Genomic DNA, 17429 nt, shown 5'->3' with positions numbered 1-17429 from the left:
TTTTCAGGTTAAAAAGGTCGGGGGGATACTGAACCGATTTTCTTTGCTCTGTCTGCCTGTTTTCTCTTTTCTTAAGGAGCTGTATTTAACTGCCGCACTTTGCCAAGGGCCTGATTGTTTTGGCTGCATGCTGTGAGAAAATCAGATTCCAGGATTTGTCAAGCTTTTTCACGCTGAATGCACATGCACGTACACAGACACATGTTTTACTTGAGCACGTGTGCGTTTAGACACACACACAAAGAATTTTCATGAGGCTAATAAATATATGTTCGTGTACAAATGGGAATCACTGGAAGCAAGAGGTTTACTCAAGAGGGTATGTGAGGTCACGATCAGATTCAGGACTGATCGTACTCGATGCAGCCATATATTATACAGCGACTCAGAATCCCTCTCCAACCCCTTTAACCTGAAAACTATTACACTATAGCATTATGCACTGTGCCAAGTGCTGTCGCTTTTCCTGTAGGCTCAGAGCTGTTTCGCCCTCAATTTAAAGCACCGCTGATTCAATAACACACAATGTCAGAGAGTCAGAGCGAAAGGAAGAATAAACCGAGAGCAGCTTGGTTCGACAAAAGATGGAGGAAACAAGCACAAGACAGACAGAGGTTGAGATAAGCAGCTGAGAGAGCACGTTGGAGATGTATTCACTGGAGAGGTTAATGTATTCATGGTGTATTTCATGGTTATCAGGACAACATGAGTTTTTTTCCTTCAGCTCACCTCCCTGAGCGATGTATCTGTCTGACAACATACATCACTGTAACCTGCATGAAACATAATGGCCGTAATGACGGACAACTGTGTCCAAAAACGATTGCTGACACACTAGAGTTGGACTGAAACTGGATTCCTGAAGCATGTAGCACATTTTTTTTGGTTTCGTAAAGCCACCGCACCTGCAAAGTAACATTTCCATCAGCCTCATTTGTACTGTGTTTTCCTAATTATTTAGTTGCTAGTTGCAAAGTGCTAATTAGCAAATGTTCACATGCCAACACCCCAAACTACAGGGGTGGTTACAATCACACTGCAAGCCTTAATGCTCAGTTTGAAGATATTGCTCATACCCAATTTTTATGTTTGGCTGTTCATATTATTTTTTAAAATGTGGCTAATATCATATTCCAGTGTAGACTGGTCACAGCCATGAACTGACCCACATGCGTAAAAGAACAATAAAAGCATGCTGTTGTATGCTGATGTGCAGTGAAAGCCAGCGAATTTGTGAGCAGATGATAACAAGGACGAAGATGAGGAGATAAAGAGCCAAATTTTTAATTATGGCTTTTGTGCTTCTACACGGATATGTGTGGATGCAGAGTCCGAGGCAGGAGTGATGGGATTGTGATGTTAATGGCCTCACTGAAACAGATTTCAAGAGTTAGTTTTAACGACATCCATCAGCGCTTCTCCACAAGACTCTCACAGCATGACATGCAGAGATGTAAATGCAGCATGAATTCTGATATAATGGTTCAGAGTGGGGTCCCATTGCAAAAAAATCAGGTATCCAATTTAGGACCACATATGAAAATGAGAACTGAAAAGATCATATTCCAAAACCAATTTTGGGCCACTTTTTCCCGCAGTCTGAATGTAGCCTTCGATGGTGAACATGGTAAACATCAACATGCTAAATGTGTTAGCATGTTGATGTTTTAGCTCGTGGCATTTAGGGATGAGGGGAAAAATTTATACAGCACAGCGTTGTGATATTTTGTGTGGCAATACTGGATCGATACACAGATGCCAAGTATTGATTTTCTTATTATTTAAATTATTAATGTTACAAATACAAATTAAATTTTAAGAATAAAAAAAATCAATTGCTTTTTTTTTTCAATTTAATAGATATTTTTTGCTGCAATAATAATGGCTGAAGGAAGAAACTAACTAACTTTATTCACTCTTAATCCTATGCACATACACACAAACACACAAACACACACATTTATTGGTATCTGGTTTCCCCAGTCCTCTGAAGTGGCCTGATGCTAATGAACTCTGAACAGAAGCTCCACACATTCATGGTATGGTGGGAAAGAGGAGGGGTTAGAGACAGAGAGAGAGGGGGAGAAAGGTTTGACTCAGTGCCATAAATCTCTGCCCTGGCTGGCAGGTTGAGTGGTAAAGTTTGGTAGGGGGAGAGAGGAAGGAAGAGAGGAAGAGGGTGGACAAGAGGAGACAGGATAAGGACAAGGGAGGAGAGCTCATCGAGGCACATCTTGAACAGGTTTACTCTGATTCACTTCTGATGTTTGGCATTTCACCAGCCAAACTAGCATTAACTTCTCCCCATCTCTCCCATTCTTCTCCCCTGTCATTCTCCTTCCCTCTCCACTCTCCTGCCTAACACTGCCTCTTCTTCTCCAAACTCCCTCTGGTTGCATATTTGGACTGCTTGTGATAGCTAAGAATTTGGCTAGACAGGAGAGGAGAGCAGGATGGTGGAAGTGTTGCCTGCAGGACATGAGTGATGACTGCTTTGTGGCCTATAAATGGGGCGAGGTAGAGGATTGGCATGGCAGGTCTGAGTGTTTTTAAGGTAAACAAAGACAGTTGGAAGTTTGTGCTAAATTCAAGTAAATGGGCAAAGTGGTAACTAGTTTAAGGCAATTTGGCAAAGACCACCACTGAGAGCAGCGCTGCGTAGAAAGGCGAGACAGAAGATGCATTGTAGTCTATTTTTGCCTCCTCTGATCCTCCCTCTCCTCCCTCTCTCTCAGGTATAAGAACGTGGAGCGTCTGGCAGCGGAGGAGTTCGAAAGGGAGCACGTCCGCGTGTCAAGGACTCGCCCCGACCTCAACCTGACCTTTGAGCCTTCGGAGGCCTGGCCCTCGTCATCTCGCAGCAGCACCCCATCCTCCTTCGCCTCCCAGGAGGACACAGAGGCTGACCTTGAAGCCCAGACCCCCGCCACCCCTTACACACCCTCTGAGACTGGTAGGACAACTGAGAATACTGTTTGATGGAGTAGATGTTATATAATGACGTGCTATGCGCAGTATTGAGTAATAACATGGTGTCTCTGTGGGGATGTGAGTTATTAACAAGTCCAAAGTGCTCAGATGGAGAGATGTGGTAGATAGAAAATAGTCTTGTAAACCGATTGATAAACTGCAATAGTTTCTCCTCTTAGTACTGTTTGCACTAACACTACTATGACCACTACTATTAATATGAACGAAAGGGGTTATAGAAAACAATTTGTGGTCTTATTATGCATAACAGTGGCAGAAACATTGAATTTAACAAACCTTAAAGATATACAATGCAGGAGTTTCCTAAAGAACAATGTATAGACTCATAAAGAAGTCATTCCTATCAGTCATCACTTATGACTTATCAGAATTTATCTCCTCTCTTCACCTGTATATTCTTATTTTCTTCTGATTTTCTGTGTTCGGGATGTTTATGTCCATGTACCCCCACAGCACTCAGGCATGGTTGGGGCTTTTTAAAAAGGTAGCGGACGAAAACAAGATTGAATCTGATGTCGGCTTTTACTTTCACTTTCGCTGGCAAAGTGTGTGTACAAACTGTAACTGACAATCCCACACAGTATACCTATAAAGTAATAATCATAGTTGGTTTAGCGACATCTTTGGTTACCGTGGTAACGGTAATTATCGTTCTAAACTGTCATACTTACAAACACTGCTTGAGTAGCTACATTGTAAAGAATCTCGTAGAAGAGAAACGGGTGTATCTGTTTACAGTGCAGCCAAACAAACTCTTGTTGTTATTACTCGTACTATTATTACTTGTTGTTGTTACTATGTACAGATCTCATAGATGAATGTATATATTGATTAGCTATTGCGACGTTAATAGCTTAAAAAATGGGAGGCTTCGACTTAAAATCTCGAGGATTATAATTTTAAGGTGGTGTCTGACTATGTTTACATGTTTTTGCCATTATCCCGAAAAAGACAATATTCCTGCTAAGCTGTTTACGTGACTGATTAAAACTGATATTCCACTAATATTCCCGTTTACATGCAGCTGTGCATACTCTGACTACTGTGCCCCAACATGTCATTTATCACGTTAAAATGTGGAAAAGTGAAACGGCTGTCGCTTGTGTTTTTAAAACAGTTTTCCACCTGTGTCGGACTTGTTCAGCTGTGCAAACACAGCCTCCCTCTTTCATTCCTTTATCCACCTTCTTGAAAACGTCAGCATTGCGATATCTGTGCATATCTGAAACCCTGTTTATATCCCATTCTCTCACAATGTTTGAAAGTAAGTTTGTTTCTCAATCCGACTGCAAACATGGGCTTTTCTTTTGGGCGTGCATCTCTACCCCAGTCTCACAAACTGTTAGCAAGTTGGTTTGTGTACAGGGTATCCATGACAACGCACAGAGCTGACCGTAAACAGGCAAGATGGCATGTGCCGCAAACTGTGGTAAAACCCTCAACTTAGCCGGATTTTCCAAACGCACTGTATACATGCCCAAGAAAATGCTATTAAAATCTGAATACCGGCAAACTCCACATCTCTTTATCGGAAAATGCTTGATTCACCTTATTCACAATACCCAAATAAAATATGCTTTTTACGTGATCTGTATTAAATTTGGAATATTGTCATATTCAGAGTAATAGTGAAATATTAGTGTGCATGTAAACGCACCCTGTGTCAAAGATTTCAGAGCACTTGAATGACTTTGAATTCTGCTGGTTAACACTTTGGGGACTTACAATTAAAACCAGAAGGTCGTCAGTTCAAGTCCCAACAGTGCGCCACAAAGCAATCATTCTTAACCTTAAATTGTTTCAGTTTGCAGCCTGACATTTAAATTAGCATGCAGGCCCGAGCAGAAGAAGGGGAGGCGAGACAGATTGTGGAAAATACTGAGAAAGAGGAGGGAACACCATTGGGGGTAGGAGGGCAGAAAAAACACACAGAGAGAGGATATGGGTGAAAGGGTCGAATGGGTTTTTGAAAGACCTTTTTGAAAGTGTAATGCCAAAACATCTTGTGTAAGAAAAAAGCCTTGTTTTGGAGCAGAGTGCATGTGCAGCCACGAGCTGAGGTACTGTAGCTCACTTAGGAGAGTGTATGAGGCCTCACAGTGTCGTGTTATTCTAACCCTGCCTGCATCACTGCATGGACTGTACTGTTGAGTTACGTGTTTGTGTGTGTTTTGACATAAACAGGAACTTAATTCTTCATTTCCTGTTCATATCCTGGTCCTGCAACAACCTGGCTTTCTGTACCTGCCATATTGTTTACATTAGCGTATGGGTGTGTGTTTTGTTTTTCTTATTAGTGTGTGCGTGAATGTGTGTTGATACAGGGGCGTCACATGTGCAGACATCAACGCCGGCCATGTCACATGTTTGAAACCGTATTTCATTACAGAAAGTAAACAGCCATTTAAGAGAAGAAAGTAACAGATTTTTTTATGTGACAGGAGAGGCGGATGACTCCAGTGCCAGTGTAGAAACAGAGGAAAAAGAGGCCACTGGTGAAGAGGAGGAAGAACAGAAAGAGGAGGAAGCGCCAGAGGAAGTACAGGAGGAAGTAGGGGAGGAAGCAGCAGCAGAAAAGGAAGAGGAAGGAGAAGAGTGTGAGCAGGAACCAGAGAAGGAGAAAGAGGAGGCGGAGGAGGACAGCGGCATCCTGAGCGACAAAGAGCGACAGAATGAGGAAGTGAATGAGAAGGACAACTGCTCGGCCTCCAGCATCTCCTCCGCCAGCAGCACTCTGGAGAGAGAGGAGAGGGGGAGCAGTGAGAATGGTGGGTAGTTTTGCACTGCACTGTGAACTAACATTCAAGTTTCAAGATCTAGTTTTAAGTCAGTAAGATGCTTTTAAGGATTTTATTCAGCTTTCATTCTCTTGAAATAATTGAAATTATTAGCTGTATTCTGACATGTATTATTTAATCGTTATTCAAAATTAGGTTTTGTTAATGGCACTAAATGACCATGTTTTTGCCGATATAAAAAGCATCACCCTCATTCAAAACTTAAACTGTTTCACACAATTATAGCCATGTTAAAACTGTGGAATATTTAATCTACAGTACTGCTACTGAGCAATGTTTGAGTGGGTGTTGTGCTGCAGACAACAGTGGATGTAAACCCTCAAGTCAAGACCGACAGTCTATTGTAGTCTGAAAACAATGGGCAGAGGTCGGCACAGGAACTGAGTACACCTCCCAAATCTCACTAACGTGTTGTGTGACCTGTGTGTCAAGCAATTTGATCAGGTTAATTCACCACCTTTTGGGACAAACAGATAAACACACAACATATAAACAAATAAAAAGTCATGCAAACATCTCAAAGCGACCCTTGTGCACATTTGCCTGCAGCCCAGAGAGGTGTTTTTAGTTTTTGAAAGAAAAAGGGTCAAAATTTTAGGTGTCAAGCCAAAACCAAGATCTCCCTAATTACATGGTCACGGTCATTTTTTCATTTCAAAAAACTCCCTCAAGAGCCACAAACAACATGATAAAATTGCTAAGAGGCGGGCGATGTATCGATTGTACTCAGGCATGAGACTTAAGGCTAGTTCACATTACACGATTTTCACCCCGATTTTGTGTCGCAGAGACTATCGTAATCTTTTGAATGTTCATACCTGGCGACGTGTGTTTCTGTCAGCGGGACTCTCGCCAACTGCGTTATGACCTGTGTGTGCACACCACAAGATTTCTCCACCGGGCCCTCGCCGACAGAGCCCCAGATAACGTGGTGACGTCACCAAACTTGGAGATGACACATCGTAAAGGCATGGATATTCTTTATTATCCTGGGTCCAAACACAACGCGCTCCCCGTGATCCTGTGGCCACCACCATTGTTGTTGTTGATTGCCGGCTTGTCAGTGTTGCCAGATCTTGGGGGAGAAACAAGCAACCAGGGCTATGGAAACAAGCCCAAAAGAAGCGACTATCATGCGTTTAAATAACTTATTAGACGGATATATAGAGAGAAAGGTGACGTTTAGAGAGCAAGCCCAAATAAGCAACTCCACTTTAGAAACACACCAAAAGTCGCGGCTAATAAGCGGACCTTGTAAGTGGCAACCCTGTGGCTTGTCCTCCTCACATTTCTTCCGTCTTCCTGCGTGCTGACGTGGGACGTATCCCATCTCTCATTGGCTGTTGCTCTTTGTCAGTCGTATCAGACTTCTCCAGTATTCTAGCATGCCAGATATCCAGTCCCAGTCACAGACAAGGGGGCGACTTGCTCGTAGGCTTGTTCACACATGAGGACTCGTCGTGGCAGACTATCTGCCGACTCACCTCCGACCCAAGGTGGCTCTCAAGATCCTCTGCGACGTCAAAATCGCGGTGAAAATAGTGTAATGTGAACTAGGCTTTACACACACACACTCCCCCATCCATCTAATCACTCTCTCCTGGTTGATAGTGTGTGAGCATATGAGGAAATATTATTGTTATATGAACTGGAGAGCAGTTTGTTTGTTTCCGGCTAACAGTGAATAACTCCTCACGCACTGCTGTCTGCTGCTTTCCCCTAATTGCTAACACCAGTTGAAGCTTCAAGTTCACAGCAAAAACATCCACAAACCATCCTGAGATGAGCTGAGTGCTTCAGTATAAGAGCGCCGCTTTGATTTATTTCATTAATCCAGTACTTTTTTAACTTTATTATAACAGTGAACCTGCAGTGGTCGAAACTTGTTGGCTCTTTTAATGATTTAGCCACCGCAATAAAGGCTTTTTAACATTTCCCTCCTCATTTCTCCTCAGTATTTTAGTAGTCTACAGTAGTTTAGAGGAGATTTCAAAATATCAGCATATTATCGTATAAATTGTGTAACATGACATAACCTAAAAACATTTAAGATATCACTTATATGCCATATTGTCCATCATCTCTTTCAGTGAGCACTCTTTCATATATCTCTCTCCTTTTAACCCCATCAACCTCTCTCTCTCAGGCCTTAAGGAGGCAGAGGTAAACGAGCAGTGCAGCAAACTCCTCAACAGCAAGCTCTTCATGCTGGACATGCTGTACTCCCAGAACAAGAAGCCCAGTGATGAGGAGGAAGAGGAGGAGGATGTGGAGAAGGAGAAGGAAAAAGGAGAGGGGGAGGACAAAGAGGCGCTGGAGGATGCTGACGTGCAACCGGACGACAACCAGGAGAGCGACCGCAAGGCTGACAGGACAGAGCACCATGGGACCATCCGACCGTTCGCCGAGCGGTTTGGAGACTTGATCAAGGACCTCGGTTCGCCCCACCCTCACCCGGATGTCCCAGCCAACGAGCCCCCTCCTCCTCCACCCAAAAAGGAATCAGATACGATCTGGGACCAGCTCCTGGCCAGCCCTCGAGAGCTGCGCATCGGGGACATTAACTTCACCGACCTGACGGAGGAAGACGACAAGGACATTCTGGATGCTGTTTTGATGGGAGGATGCGGTGACCTCCCGCCCCCACCGCCTCCTCCACCCTGTATACCCTGCTTCCCACCACCTCCACCCATGCTAGGCAGCTGCCCCCCACCCCCTCCACTGATTGGAATTATGAGGCCTCCTCCTCCCCCTTCCTTCAGTGCCCCAATTCCAGTGCCTCCTCCTCCAGAGCCTCCACTCTTCAACAAGAAGAAGAAGACAATACGGCTCTTCTGGAGTGAGGTAAGTCATGACACAACTACTGTTTCCCGTCAATCAGATACAGCTATCATTGTTTTTATCCAGTGTCACACAGCATTTATTCAGAAGATGATAACTGAAAGTAGAGTGTCATTCTTCAGAAATATTTGACCTGTGTTGTTGGCTGGAGTTCCTGCAGATCAAGAGCTCTTAGAAGACATCATGTTTTCATTTACCAGATACAATTAAGGAGTCATCACAGACACAGTGCTGTTCTTTGTGGTTCTTTGTGTTCAGAGTCTCTCATTTACCTCTTTTATTGCAGGAAAGGGTTGTCTGACACATGTCTCTACCTAATGTAGTCGACTTTTGCTCTGTTTGTGACCAGGTGCGTCCGACAGACTCTCAGTACAGGGACTACAAACGGAGCGGAGACTCGCTCTGGTCCAAACTGGATCCAGTGAAAATTGACACAGCCAAACTGGAACACCTGTTTGAGTCGAAATCAAAGGAAATGCCAGTTACAAAGGTAAACAACCAGTGCCTGATCTGGGTTTAAAGAAGATAAAGACACCAATTTATCGACTCACTGTATGATATGAAATGTATGCAGTTTGTTCATGTTTCATCACATCATTGAGGTTTCACTAAAAGTTGTACGTCATGGCCACTACACATTACAACTTTATATATTTGTCTGTAAGTCATTGATGTTCAAATGTGGTTCCACCATACCAGATTAAAAAGAGGGCAAAGAGATCTTTGTCACAAACACCTTTCCTTTGCCAGCCACAAAGTCCATGGGTTTGGTGTCCATCATCTCCAGAACACGAAAGTTGTTGAATGTTTTAACGGTTAAGCAAGGTCACGTGTGTCCTGATCCTGATCAAACATGGGAGGTTTGAATCCTTTGTAATTCTCTCAAAGCCTCTAAATAAGAAAAGTATGGTCTGCTAGCATGGGGAGCTGAAACCAGGCCTCCCGCACTTTGAACTCCGAGACTTTGGTTAGAGCCGAACCATTTTAGTAACTAACCTCAACTCGGCTTCTGTTTCACACGTACTGTGACTGTATGATGGTGGTCTCCAGCTATAGTATGGAAACAGCTCAAGCAAAGCTGCCAGTTAATGAGAGAAATCAGGGTTTAAAGGACCACCAGAATACTGAAGCCAGAGGTCAGGGCAAACTCTACTGAGGCTGTTTTGGCAGACTCTCCTTTGGTTCTACAGTTTTCTTACCTCGCCCATCAGAATGTAGAGTTTGTGTTTTAGATATTAAAAATTAGAGACTGAAAAGGTTCAAACCAGTTTCATGTAGATTTTCACCCTTTGTGGTTTGAATAATTTGGTTAGGTGTATTTCTTGGTTGTACAATGATCAGTCTGTACTGGATTTTAAACGTTGCTTCTTTTCGATCTCTTACCAGTTTTATCCATCTGATTAATCTTACAACCAACATTATTCCAGAGCTGCAACAATTAGTCAATTAATTGATAAGTTGATCAGAAAAACTATTTTTTTTCTGATATTTTATTGACAAATTCATTATACAAGGCAACAATAGGCAGTAATTGATAATGGATTAATCATTAGTTGCAGCCCAATCTCGGTGCCCATCAGCTGTTGGTCTTACCACAATAATCCTCCGGTGGCAACAGCCAATATTTCGGGGCTTTTGATATAGCCAGCAGATGTCCAGTCTAAGACCTCCTCATTTGATAAACAAACAAAAAACTAATAAAAAGCCAAATCATCCACAGACGATAGCCGATGGATTCCTAGACTGCATTTAGACCAACACGAACTGTTTAGTTGCCACTCAATCGTCATTCGTCAGTACAATTCGGACCACAAACAGAAACCATAATGCTTCCAATACCAAAATCTTGTCCCGTTGACAACAGATTCTGCATACATAGGCTCCATGTTTCACTTTCTTGAGTACATCTCATTAACAAGTATGTTAATCTATTCTATAAAACACTCAAACAGGCATTAAATATAACCAATACACTGAAGAATTTTCAATGAAAATATAAAAACGTTAGTCCTACATATCATTATAGCATCAACTGTAAGATGTAACAACTCAGTAGTGCCAGAGTTGCACTGTAGTGTAAGTCTTCCAGCCTCCATAGGATGGGTATAAAACTTCCTGGTGGCAGTAACCAGGTCTTAACACCTACTCTGTTACACGTTTATGTGCTGACACATTACGACTTCCTTATATTTATAGCCTATAATAGCCTCAAGTGCGGGTGAGGTCATGTGTTCACATGCAGTGACAATATGACTTCAGACTTATGCAAACACCCACATAAACACACATACTGTAAAGACTTAACTGTAATGGTATTTCCGGCCCCTACGAGCTGCAGTCAGTGTAACCTGAGCGATGATCCCTCTAATCCTTACAAACCCATAAAGCAGACCACACTGAGAAAAGCGACACAAAGCAGTGACCCTCGATGTATTTTTGTGTACCAGAAAACAGCAGCAGACGGCAAGCGTCAGGAGATCATCGTTTTGGATTCAAAGAGGAGTAACACCATCAACATCGGTCTGACGGTGCTGCCTCCTCCTCGCACTATCAAGACGGCCATCCTTAACTTTGACGAGTACGCACTCAACAAGGAGGGCATAGAGGTGAGGGATACAGACGATGGTGAAAAAGAATTCCCAGATCCTTCATCCCCTTATTTAACACCCATCATCTGTATAAATACTGCCATCCTCTCTGATCCCAATTTCTCCTTGCCATCAGAAAATCCTGACGATGATCCCCACAGAGGAGGAGAAGCAAAAGATCCAGGAGGCACAGCTGGCCAACCCTGATGTCCCACTGGGCTCAGCAGAGCAGTTCCTCCTCACTCTGTCCTCCATCAGCGAGCTCTCTGCCCGACTCCAACTCTGGGCCTTCAAGTTGGACTATGAGGCAACCCAGAAGGTCTGTATGAACATGGACAGTGCTGTAGTGATTAGATCAAACTATAACAACTTGGAAAAAAAGAATAGGTAGATTCTTTTCATAAGAATGTAGAGGAGGGAAGGCCCAACCACATTACTGTCTTTCAGAGGCCGTAACGGGTTTGGAGGAAGGGGCCCTTATATACTCTAACTTTAGAAGTTTGAATAGGCTTCTGACCAAAACACAATAATTAAGACATATTAATGACAAGAAAAACTTGACACACACTTCTGAGCTGCATCTCAGATGAATCTTGAGGTCCCAAGCTTTTTAGATGATGTGTACCACCTGTATGTGGTTCATACTGGGACCTGCTATCTCCCCTTAAGATCCCTTGTCTTACCCTACACAAGACAAAAATCGGTCTGTGGGGTGGAGGAGAAGAGATTAAAGCAGAAACAGACATACACACAAAGCCAAATGAACTCTGAGTCTGCACCATAAAGGTTTGACTAAATGTGCACGGCATGTGTGCGTTTGTGTGTGCCTTGTGCCCGTGTCAGTAAGTATCAACATCCCTTGTAGTACAAACAACATCCGCAAAACATCAACATAGTTACATCATAGGATCATAACAAAATATGCACGCTTATTAGCAGCACCTTGTCTTCCTGTGGTACATCATGTTTTACTCGGGCAAAGAATGCATCCAGGAGGAGAAGTTCAAAGTCAAAACCCTGAGAATGAGAAACATACCGCCCCTCCTGTAAATTTTACGGCTTTCCGCAGGATGCATTTGTCTTTAATCTCAATGAAAGGCACGATTCCTGACTGCACGTTCAGCAGATCGCCGTTCCCGAATCGACTCTGTGGGATGGTTTGGCAGTGGGAGGCTTAATGGAGGGCAACATACCGTGCAGGCACACAAACACATGCACACAGGAGAGACCAGCAGCACAAAAACAAATGCTTCATGTAATCAGAAGCACGTTTGATAGCTAAGACTGACCGAGACAGCGACCTTCGAACAACCTGTCCTGACCTCAAACACAGATGTCATGTGGTGAAAGACACGGTGCACCTGTTGACCACTTTTATAACCATACATTAAGGAAACACATGTTTTTTGTAGTCTTAATTGACTCAGCTAATGATGTGGGTGTGTGTGTGTGTGTGTGTGTGTGTGTGTGTTTCCTTCATCTCAGGAAGTTGCAGAGCCTCTGCAGGATCTGAAGGAGGGTATGGAACAGCTGGAGAAGAACAAAACTCTCCGCTACATCCTCTCCACACTGCTCTCTATGGGAAACTTTCTCAATGGCACCAATGTGAGTCATGACCATTAGAGGCTCATCACACTAGGACATAATGACAAACGTCTCTTGTTTGTAGTAGTTTGTAGTAATTGTAGTGTGTATTTTCTAAGCCTGTAATTTGCAGATTAAAAATTACATCACATACAGGTAGCCACTATAATCTGGTGAGAACACATGTACCTCATTAGACAAACCCTGAGCTCAATCATTATTTCTTCGATTATATATCCAGGCGAAAGGCTTCGAGCTGACATATTTGGAGAAGGTTCCAGAGGTGAAGGACACGGTTCATAAGCAGTCGCTGCTGCATCACGCCTGCTCTGTGGTGGTGGAGAACTTCCCTCAGAGCACCGACCTCTACTCCGAGATTGGAGCCATCACGCGATCTGCAAAGGTATGCTTCACTCGCACTAATGGAAAACTTTTAAAGATGAAGCAGCAACCTCTAGGGTTAAAACATAAAGCCAACATGGAAGTGCCAAAATCTGCAGTTCCTCCATAAACATGTTTACAGCCTGGTACAAGAAAACAATTTTGATCTCTATAGCATATTTTTCCATTCACGACAGCTGTACAGGTTGTTCATTTTCATATAAGTCACCATTCTAAATTTGATTAAGGCTTACATTTATGCATAATTAAGGGCGTGGCCACTTTAAGTGACTGTCTGCAAAGGGTCACCTTAGCTAATTCAAAAATCCAAGAAGGCAGTCTCCAAAATGACAAACTCAAGGCTTTAAAATGGAAGAGCACAAACCAATGGGTGACATCACAGTTGCTACCTTGATTATTTTTATACAGTCAATGGTATGTGCACTATTTTGCATCCCTACATTAAAACATTTTCAAGGTGGTTCAATTTAAACACATACATGCACCTGCTGCCTTGAAAATGTGAGTTATAGCAAGTGAACTTAGAACTTGAATAATTTGTTTAAAGTCTGCTCATGAATTCTTGTAATGTAAAACTGGGTTGTTGAGAAAAAGGTCAACAAAATTTAAGTTGAACCAGAAAGGAAATCAAAGTTCCAAAGCAGTTAAGCACAGAGCGAATCTGATGAAGCATCATGGGAAACGTATAGTTCGCTCTTTTTTTTGTTTTTAATGTAAGCCATCAATAAAATAAGTGTCTGGATATCCTGGTGTCCTCTGGAACTTTGATTTGTCTTTTGGTTGATGTGGTTTATCCTGCACCAGCGTGCACCCAGAAGGGAGCTGTGTCCGGGGGAACCTTTACTTCTTTATACTTCAAGTTGAATGAATTTAAAGTGGATAAATCATGCACTTACACTACGTCACCGATGACAGATTAGGTGACTCCTTTTGATTCCTATATGATGTTTTACAGCCTAGCAGAATGATATCAACCACTTTATAAGAGGGAAGCAATACAGTTACAGGGGTATTAGAGTATTCCCTCAAAGTACCTTCCTTCTACAAAGCCCTTGTATCAACATCTCTCCTGTCAGGTGGATTTCGACCAGCTGCAGGAGAACCTGTGTCAGATGGAGCGGCGCTGCAAAGCATCATGGGACCACCTGAAGGTGATCGCCAAGCATGAGATGAAGCCCCAGCTGAAGCAGAAGATGTCTGACTTTCTCAAAGACTGCGCCGAGAGGATTATCATCCTCAAGATTGTTCACCGCAGGATCATCAACAGGTAGTTCCCCTCACAACAATCTCTCTTCATCTATCTAACAGAACATATTTTCTCTACACATGTATCTGGACATCACTCCTCCTCTCCTTTCCTCCTCCTCCTTCTCCCAGGTTCCACTCATTCCTGTTGTTCCTCGGTCATCCGGCTTACAGTGTGAGAGAGATCAGCGTCCACAGGTTCAGTAAAATCATGAGTGAGTTTGCACTGGAGTACCGAACCACCCGAGACCGCGTGCTGCAACAGAAACAGAAACGAGCAGACCACCGTGAACGCAACAAGACTCGAGGAAAGATGATTATGGACGTCAACGCGCCTGTGAGCATCACACACAGACAGAATCCCTCACACAGACACGCTCAGACTTTCAACTCCTTTTTCTTGCTCTCTTTCCAAATCTATGGCTGTTTTTCTCTTCAACTCTTTGACTTTCACTCTTTGTTTCCCCTGTAGTCTGATGATGAAGAGGAGAGTGAAGTATCAACAAGTGTACGGGCTGCCTGCATGTGTCTCTGTGTGTGTGTGTGTGTGTGTGTGTGTGTGTGTGTGTGTGTGTGTGGCGCGTGTGCATGAAACCACTAATCCTGACTGGACCACTTTTCATTAAAGTCTCCTTTTCATTGATTTTAACATCTGATTGGATCAGTAAGCATTGTAATCTTTACAGGTTGGATGTTTTTCTTGATGCTTCAGCATGTTTGAGTCGAAGCCCAAAGTACTTAAATACAAGCTGCTGAATTCTTACTTTCTTTCATTCTGTCTCTCTCCATCAGTGTGCTCGGTATGGCTCTGGCAGCAGCAGCAGCGCTCCTAGTGGCAGCCAGGAGGTGGAGCAGCCTCAGGGTTTGGGCCACGCTGAGGATGCTGCAGAGCACGAGCACATGAAAGCCGTGCTGAGAACCAGCCTCAGTGGCAGTGACAAGGAGGTCAGTGCAGTCCCGGGGCTTCGGACAAGGACAAGATCCCGGCCTGGAAGGGGAGGTGAGGGAAACCAGAAGTTCCTCACAGGGTCACACAGAGAATTCAACAGTAAAACAAGAGTCAGGGCACTTGACAAGTTGACAAGTTGTTCATACCTTTGCTTGATTTGTTCAGGTCGCACTGTGCAGGCATGGACTCCACCCGTGGAGGACGCTTCGATCTGTGGAGATGACGCCGCAGACGAGATCATGGAGCGTATAGTGAGGTCCGCCACTCAGGGCCCAGGAACCAGAGCCCAGCCCAGAGAGAGGAGGAGGTCCAGGGCCAACCGCAAGTCATGTACGACCTGAATGCTTAACTTCTCCATACCACAAACTAATTCTGACATGTATATGAATATGAATTCTTCTCTCCTCTCCTCTCCTCTCCTCTCCTCTCCTCTCCTCACAGTGAGGCGGACTCTGAAGAACGGTCTGACTCCAGAGGAAGCTCTAGCTTTAGGACTAACCGATTCTCCAGATGCACAAATGTGATCATCGCCGTGGAAACACAACTACAATCATCAAAGCGACATCTCCGTCAGCCATCTGCCTTCGCCACACTTTTCAGAGTTGTATCCAGTCACAAACCCCTTTAGGTTTTTGCCAGCTGCTAATTTTGCCTGATGTGTCTGAGTGATGAAGCTGCAGCCATGATAGTGTTTATTGTTAATGCCGCACAAAGAAAATTGGAAGTGAAGAAAGAGAATGCGTCAAATGAGGACTGATGTATTCAACAAGAAAAAGAAAATTTAAATTCAGTGAACTGCCTCTATATTAAAGTGATACTTTTTTTTATCTAAACATGCATTTGAAATGTGGCATCAGTCCAAAGGGATGATTTTTGCTTGAGTTTTTGCAGCTGTGACTTCACCATTTTTCATTTATTTAAGCTGTGAATTTAAGTTGTAAAAGTTAATTTGTTCTCTTATCCAGTTTTAAATAATCGCCAAGAGATCACCACAAACAAAGAGGCTCACTAAGAAGGATCCTTTGTGAGAAGGCAAATGTTTGCTTCTGCAGCTGCCCGTTTGACAAGTGACGAGTGTAGCTGTGCTTCGTAGGAACATGAAAGGTTTTCAATCTGACGTGTGCCTTTCATTTAAAAGGGACAGTATTGTACCTTTTCGCCATCTCTCCATCTTGTTTCAGTCACCACCTACTTCTCAGATAACTCACAAATGTCACGTTCACAGGTGCAGTTATGTCGAGTGTGACTGTTGATGAGAATTAACTTTTTTTATTTTGGCAAAATATTTATTTGCATAGCTCGGACATGTTGCACCTTACTCAACATTGATAGTTTCTAATGATGAAATGAACGACTGATTCAAAGTACAGACAAAAGGAAGTATTTATCTCAGAGGAACTGTTTGTAAAGTGTAAAAAGACAAAAAGATAAAGACATTTTTTAAATTTTAATAATCTATTTTGAAGGACATGCAGATAATTCTGCATAAAATGTGTAAATGCCCTTGTCAGCTGCCAGGTACAAAGTACTCTCGTACTACAGTGTGCATGTTTAGTGCGGTTCATGTGATGTATTATTTTTGTAATTTCTGTAGAAACTTGTATTATAGTCTGAGAGAAAAGGGTAAAAAGAGGCTATTCTGTGAATTGTAATAAAAGATAAAAAGAAATGACAGATGTGGTCATAGCTGATACACGTGTTTGCTCGGGGCTGAGAGAGGGGAGCAATATTTGGGCATTTACTTTGAACTCTGTGCTCATATTGTACTTGAAAAGGATTGTGGGTAATGTAAGTCTCAGCTGACCCATCTGCTCCTCTCACAGTGCAACAAAAACAGGGAAATATCGCTGCATAAATATGATGTGGTGAGCTGAAACCATGGTTACATACACTTTCACTTGAAATGCTGTGTATACACACTCTGCAATAAAAAACAAAAACCATTGAGTGAAAAAAAGAAGGTGCATGTCATTCTTCTTCACTGCTTTCACTTCTCGAAAACACACTAGAGCATGTGGGTGTGCTCCTACT

The 17429-nt window shown here is 43.0% G+C and overlaps 1 protein-coding gene across 3 annotated transcripts in view; it reads left to right on the top strand.

The window, feature by feature from the left end:
• Nucleotides 1-17355, top strand: part of fhod3a (formin homology 2 domain containing 3a) — a 70804-nt gene extending 53449 nt beyond the window's left edge. The window contains exons 15-28 of one of the 3 annotated variants that reach the window (XM_078176004.1): nucleotides 2736-2953; nucleotides 5433-5759; nucleotides 7936-8633; nucleotides 8980-9120; nucleotides 11078-11236; nucleotides 11355-11537; nucleotides 12704-12823; nucleotides 13044-13205; nucleotides 14281-14471; nucleotides 14582-14786; nucleotides 14922-14957; nucleotides 15242-15449; nucleotides 15564-15728; nucleotides 15840-17355. In XM_078176004.1, the coding sequence (XP_078032130.1) occupies nucleotides 2736-2953; nucleotides 5433-5759; nucleotides 7936-8633; nucleotides 8980-9120; nucleotides 11078-11236; nucleotides 11355-11537; nucleotides 12704-12823; nucleotides 13044-13205; nucleotides 14281-14471; nucleotides 14582-14786; nucleotides 14922-14957; nucleotides 15242-15449; nucleotides 15564-15728; nucleotides 15840-15922 (2896 nt within the window). In that variant the 3' untranslated portion in view covers nucleotides 15923-17355. The remainder of the gene's footprint in view (nucleotides 1-2735; nucleotides 2954-5432; nucleotides 5760-7935; nucleotides 8634-8979; nucleotides 9121-11077; nucleotides 11237-11354; nucleotides 11538-12703; nucleotides 12824-13043; nucleotides 13206-14280; nucleotides 14472-14581; nucleotides 14787-14921; nucleotides 14958-15241; nucleotides 15450-15563; nucleotides 15729-15839) is intronic. The other 2 variants (XM_078176006.1, XM_078176005.1) reach the window with 2 other exon arrangements.
• Nucleotides 17356-17429: the final 74 nt, after the last annotated feature.

This window comes from Epinephelus lanceolatus, chromosome 16, assembly GCF_041903045.1.
Source record: "Epinephelus lanceolatus isolate andai-2023 chromosome 16, ASM4190304v1, whole genome shotgun sequence".
Taxonomy (NCBI): domain Eukaryota; kingdom Metazoa; phylum Chordata; class Actinopteri; order Perciformes; family Serranidae; genus Epinephelus; species Epinephelus lanceolatus.
This window is presented reverse-complemented; position numbering and strand designations above follow the sequence as displayed.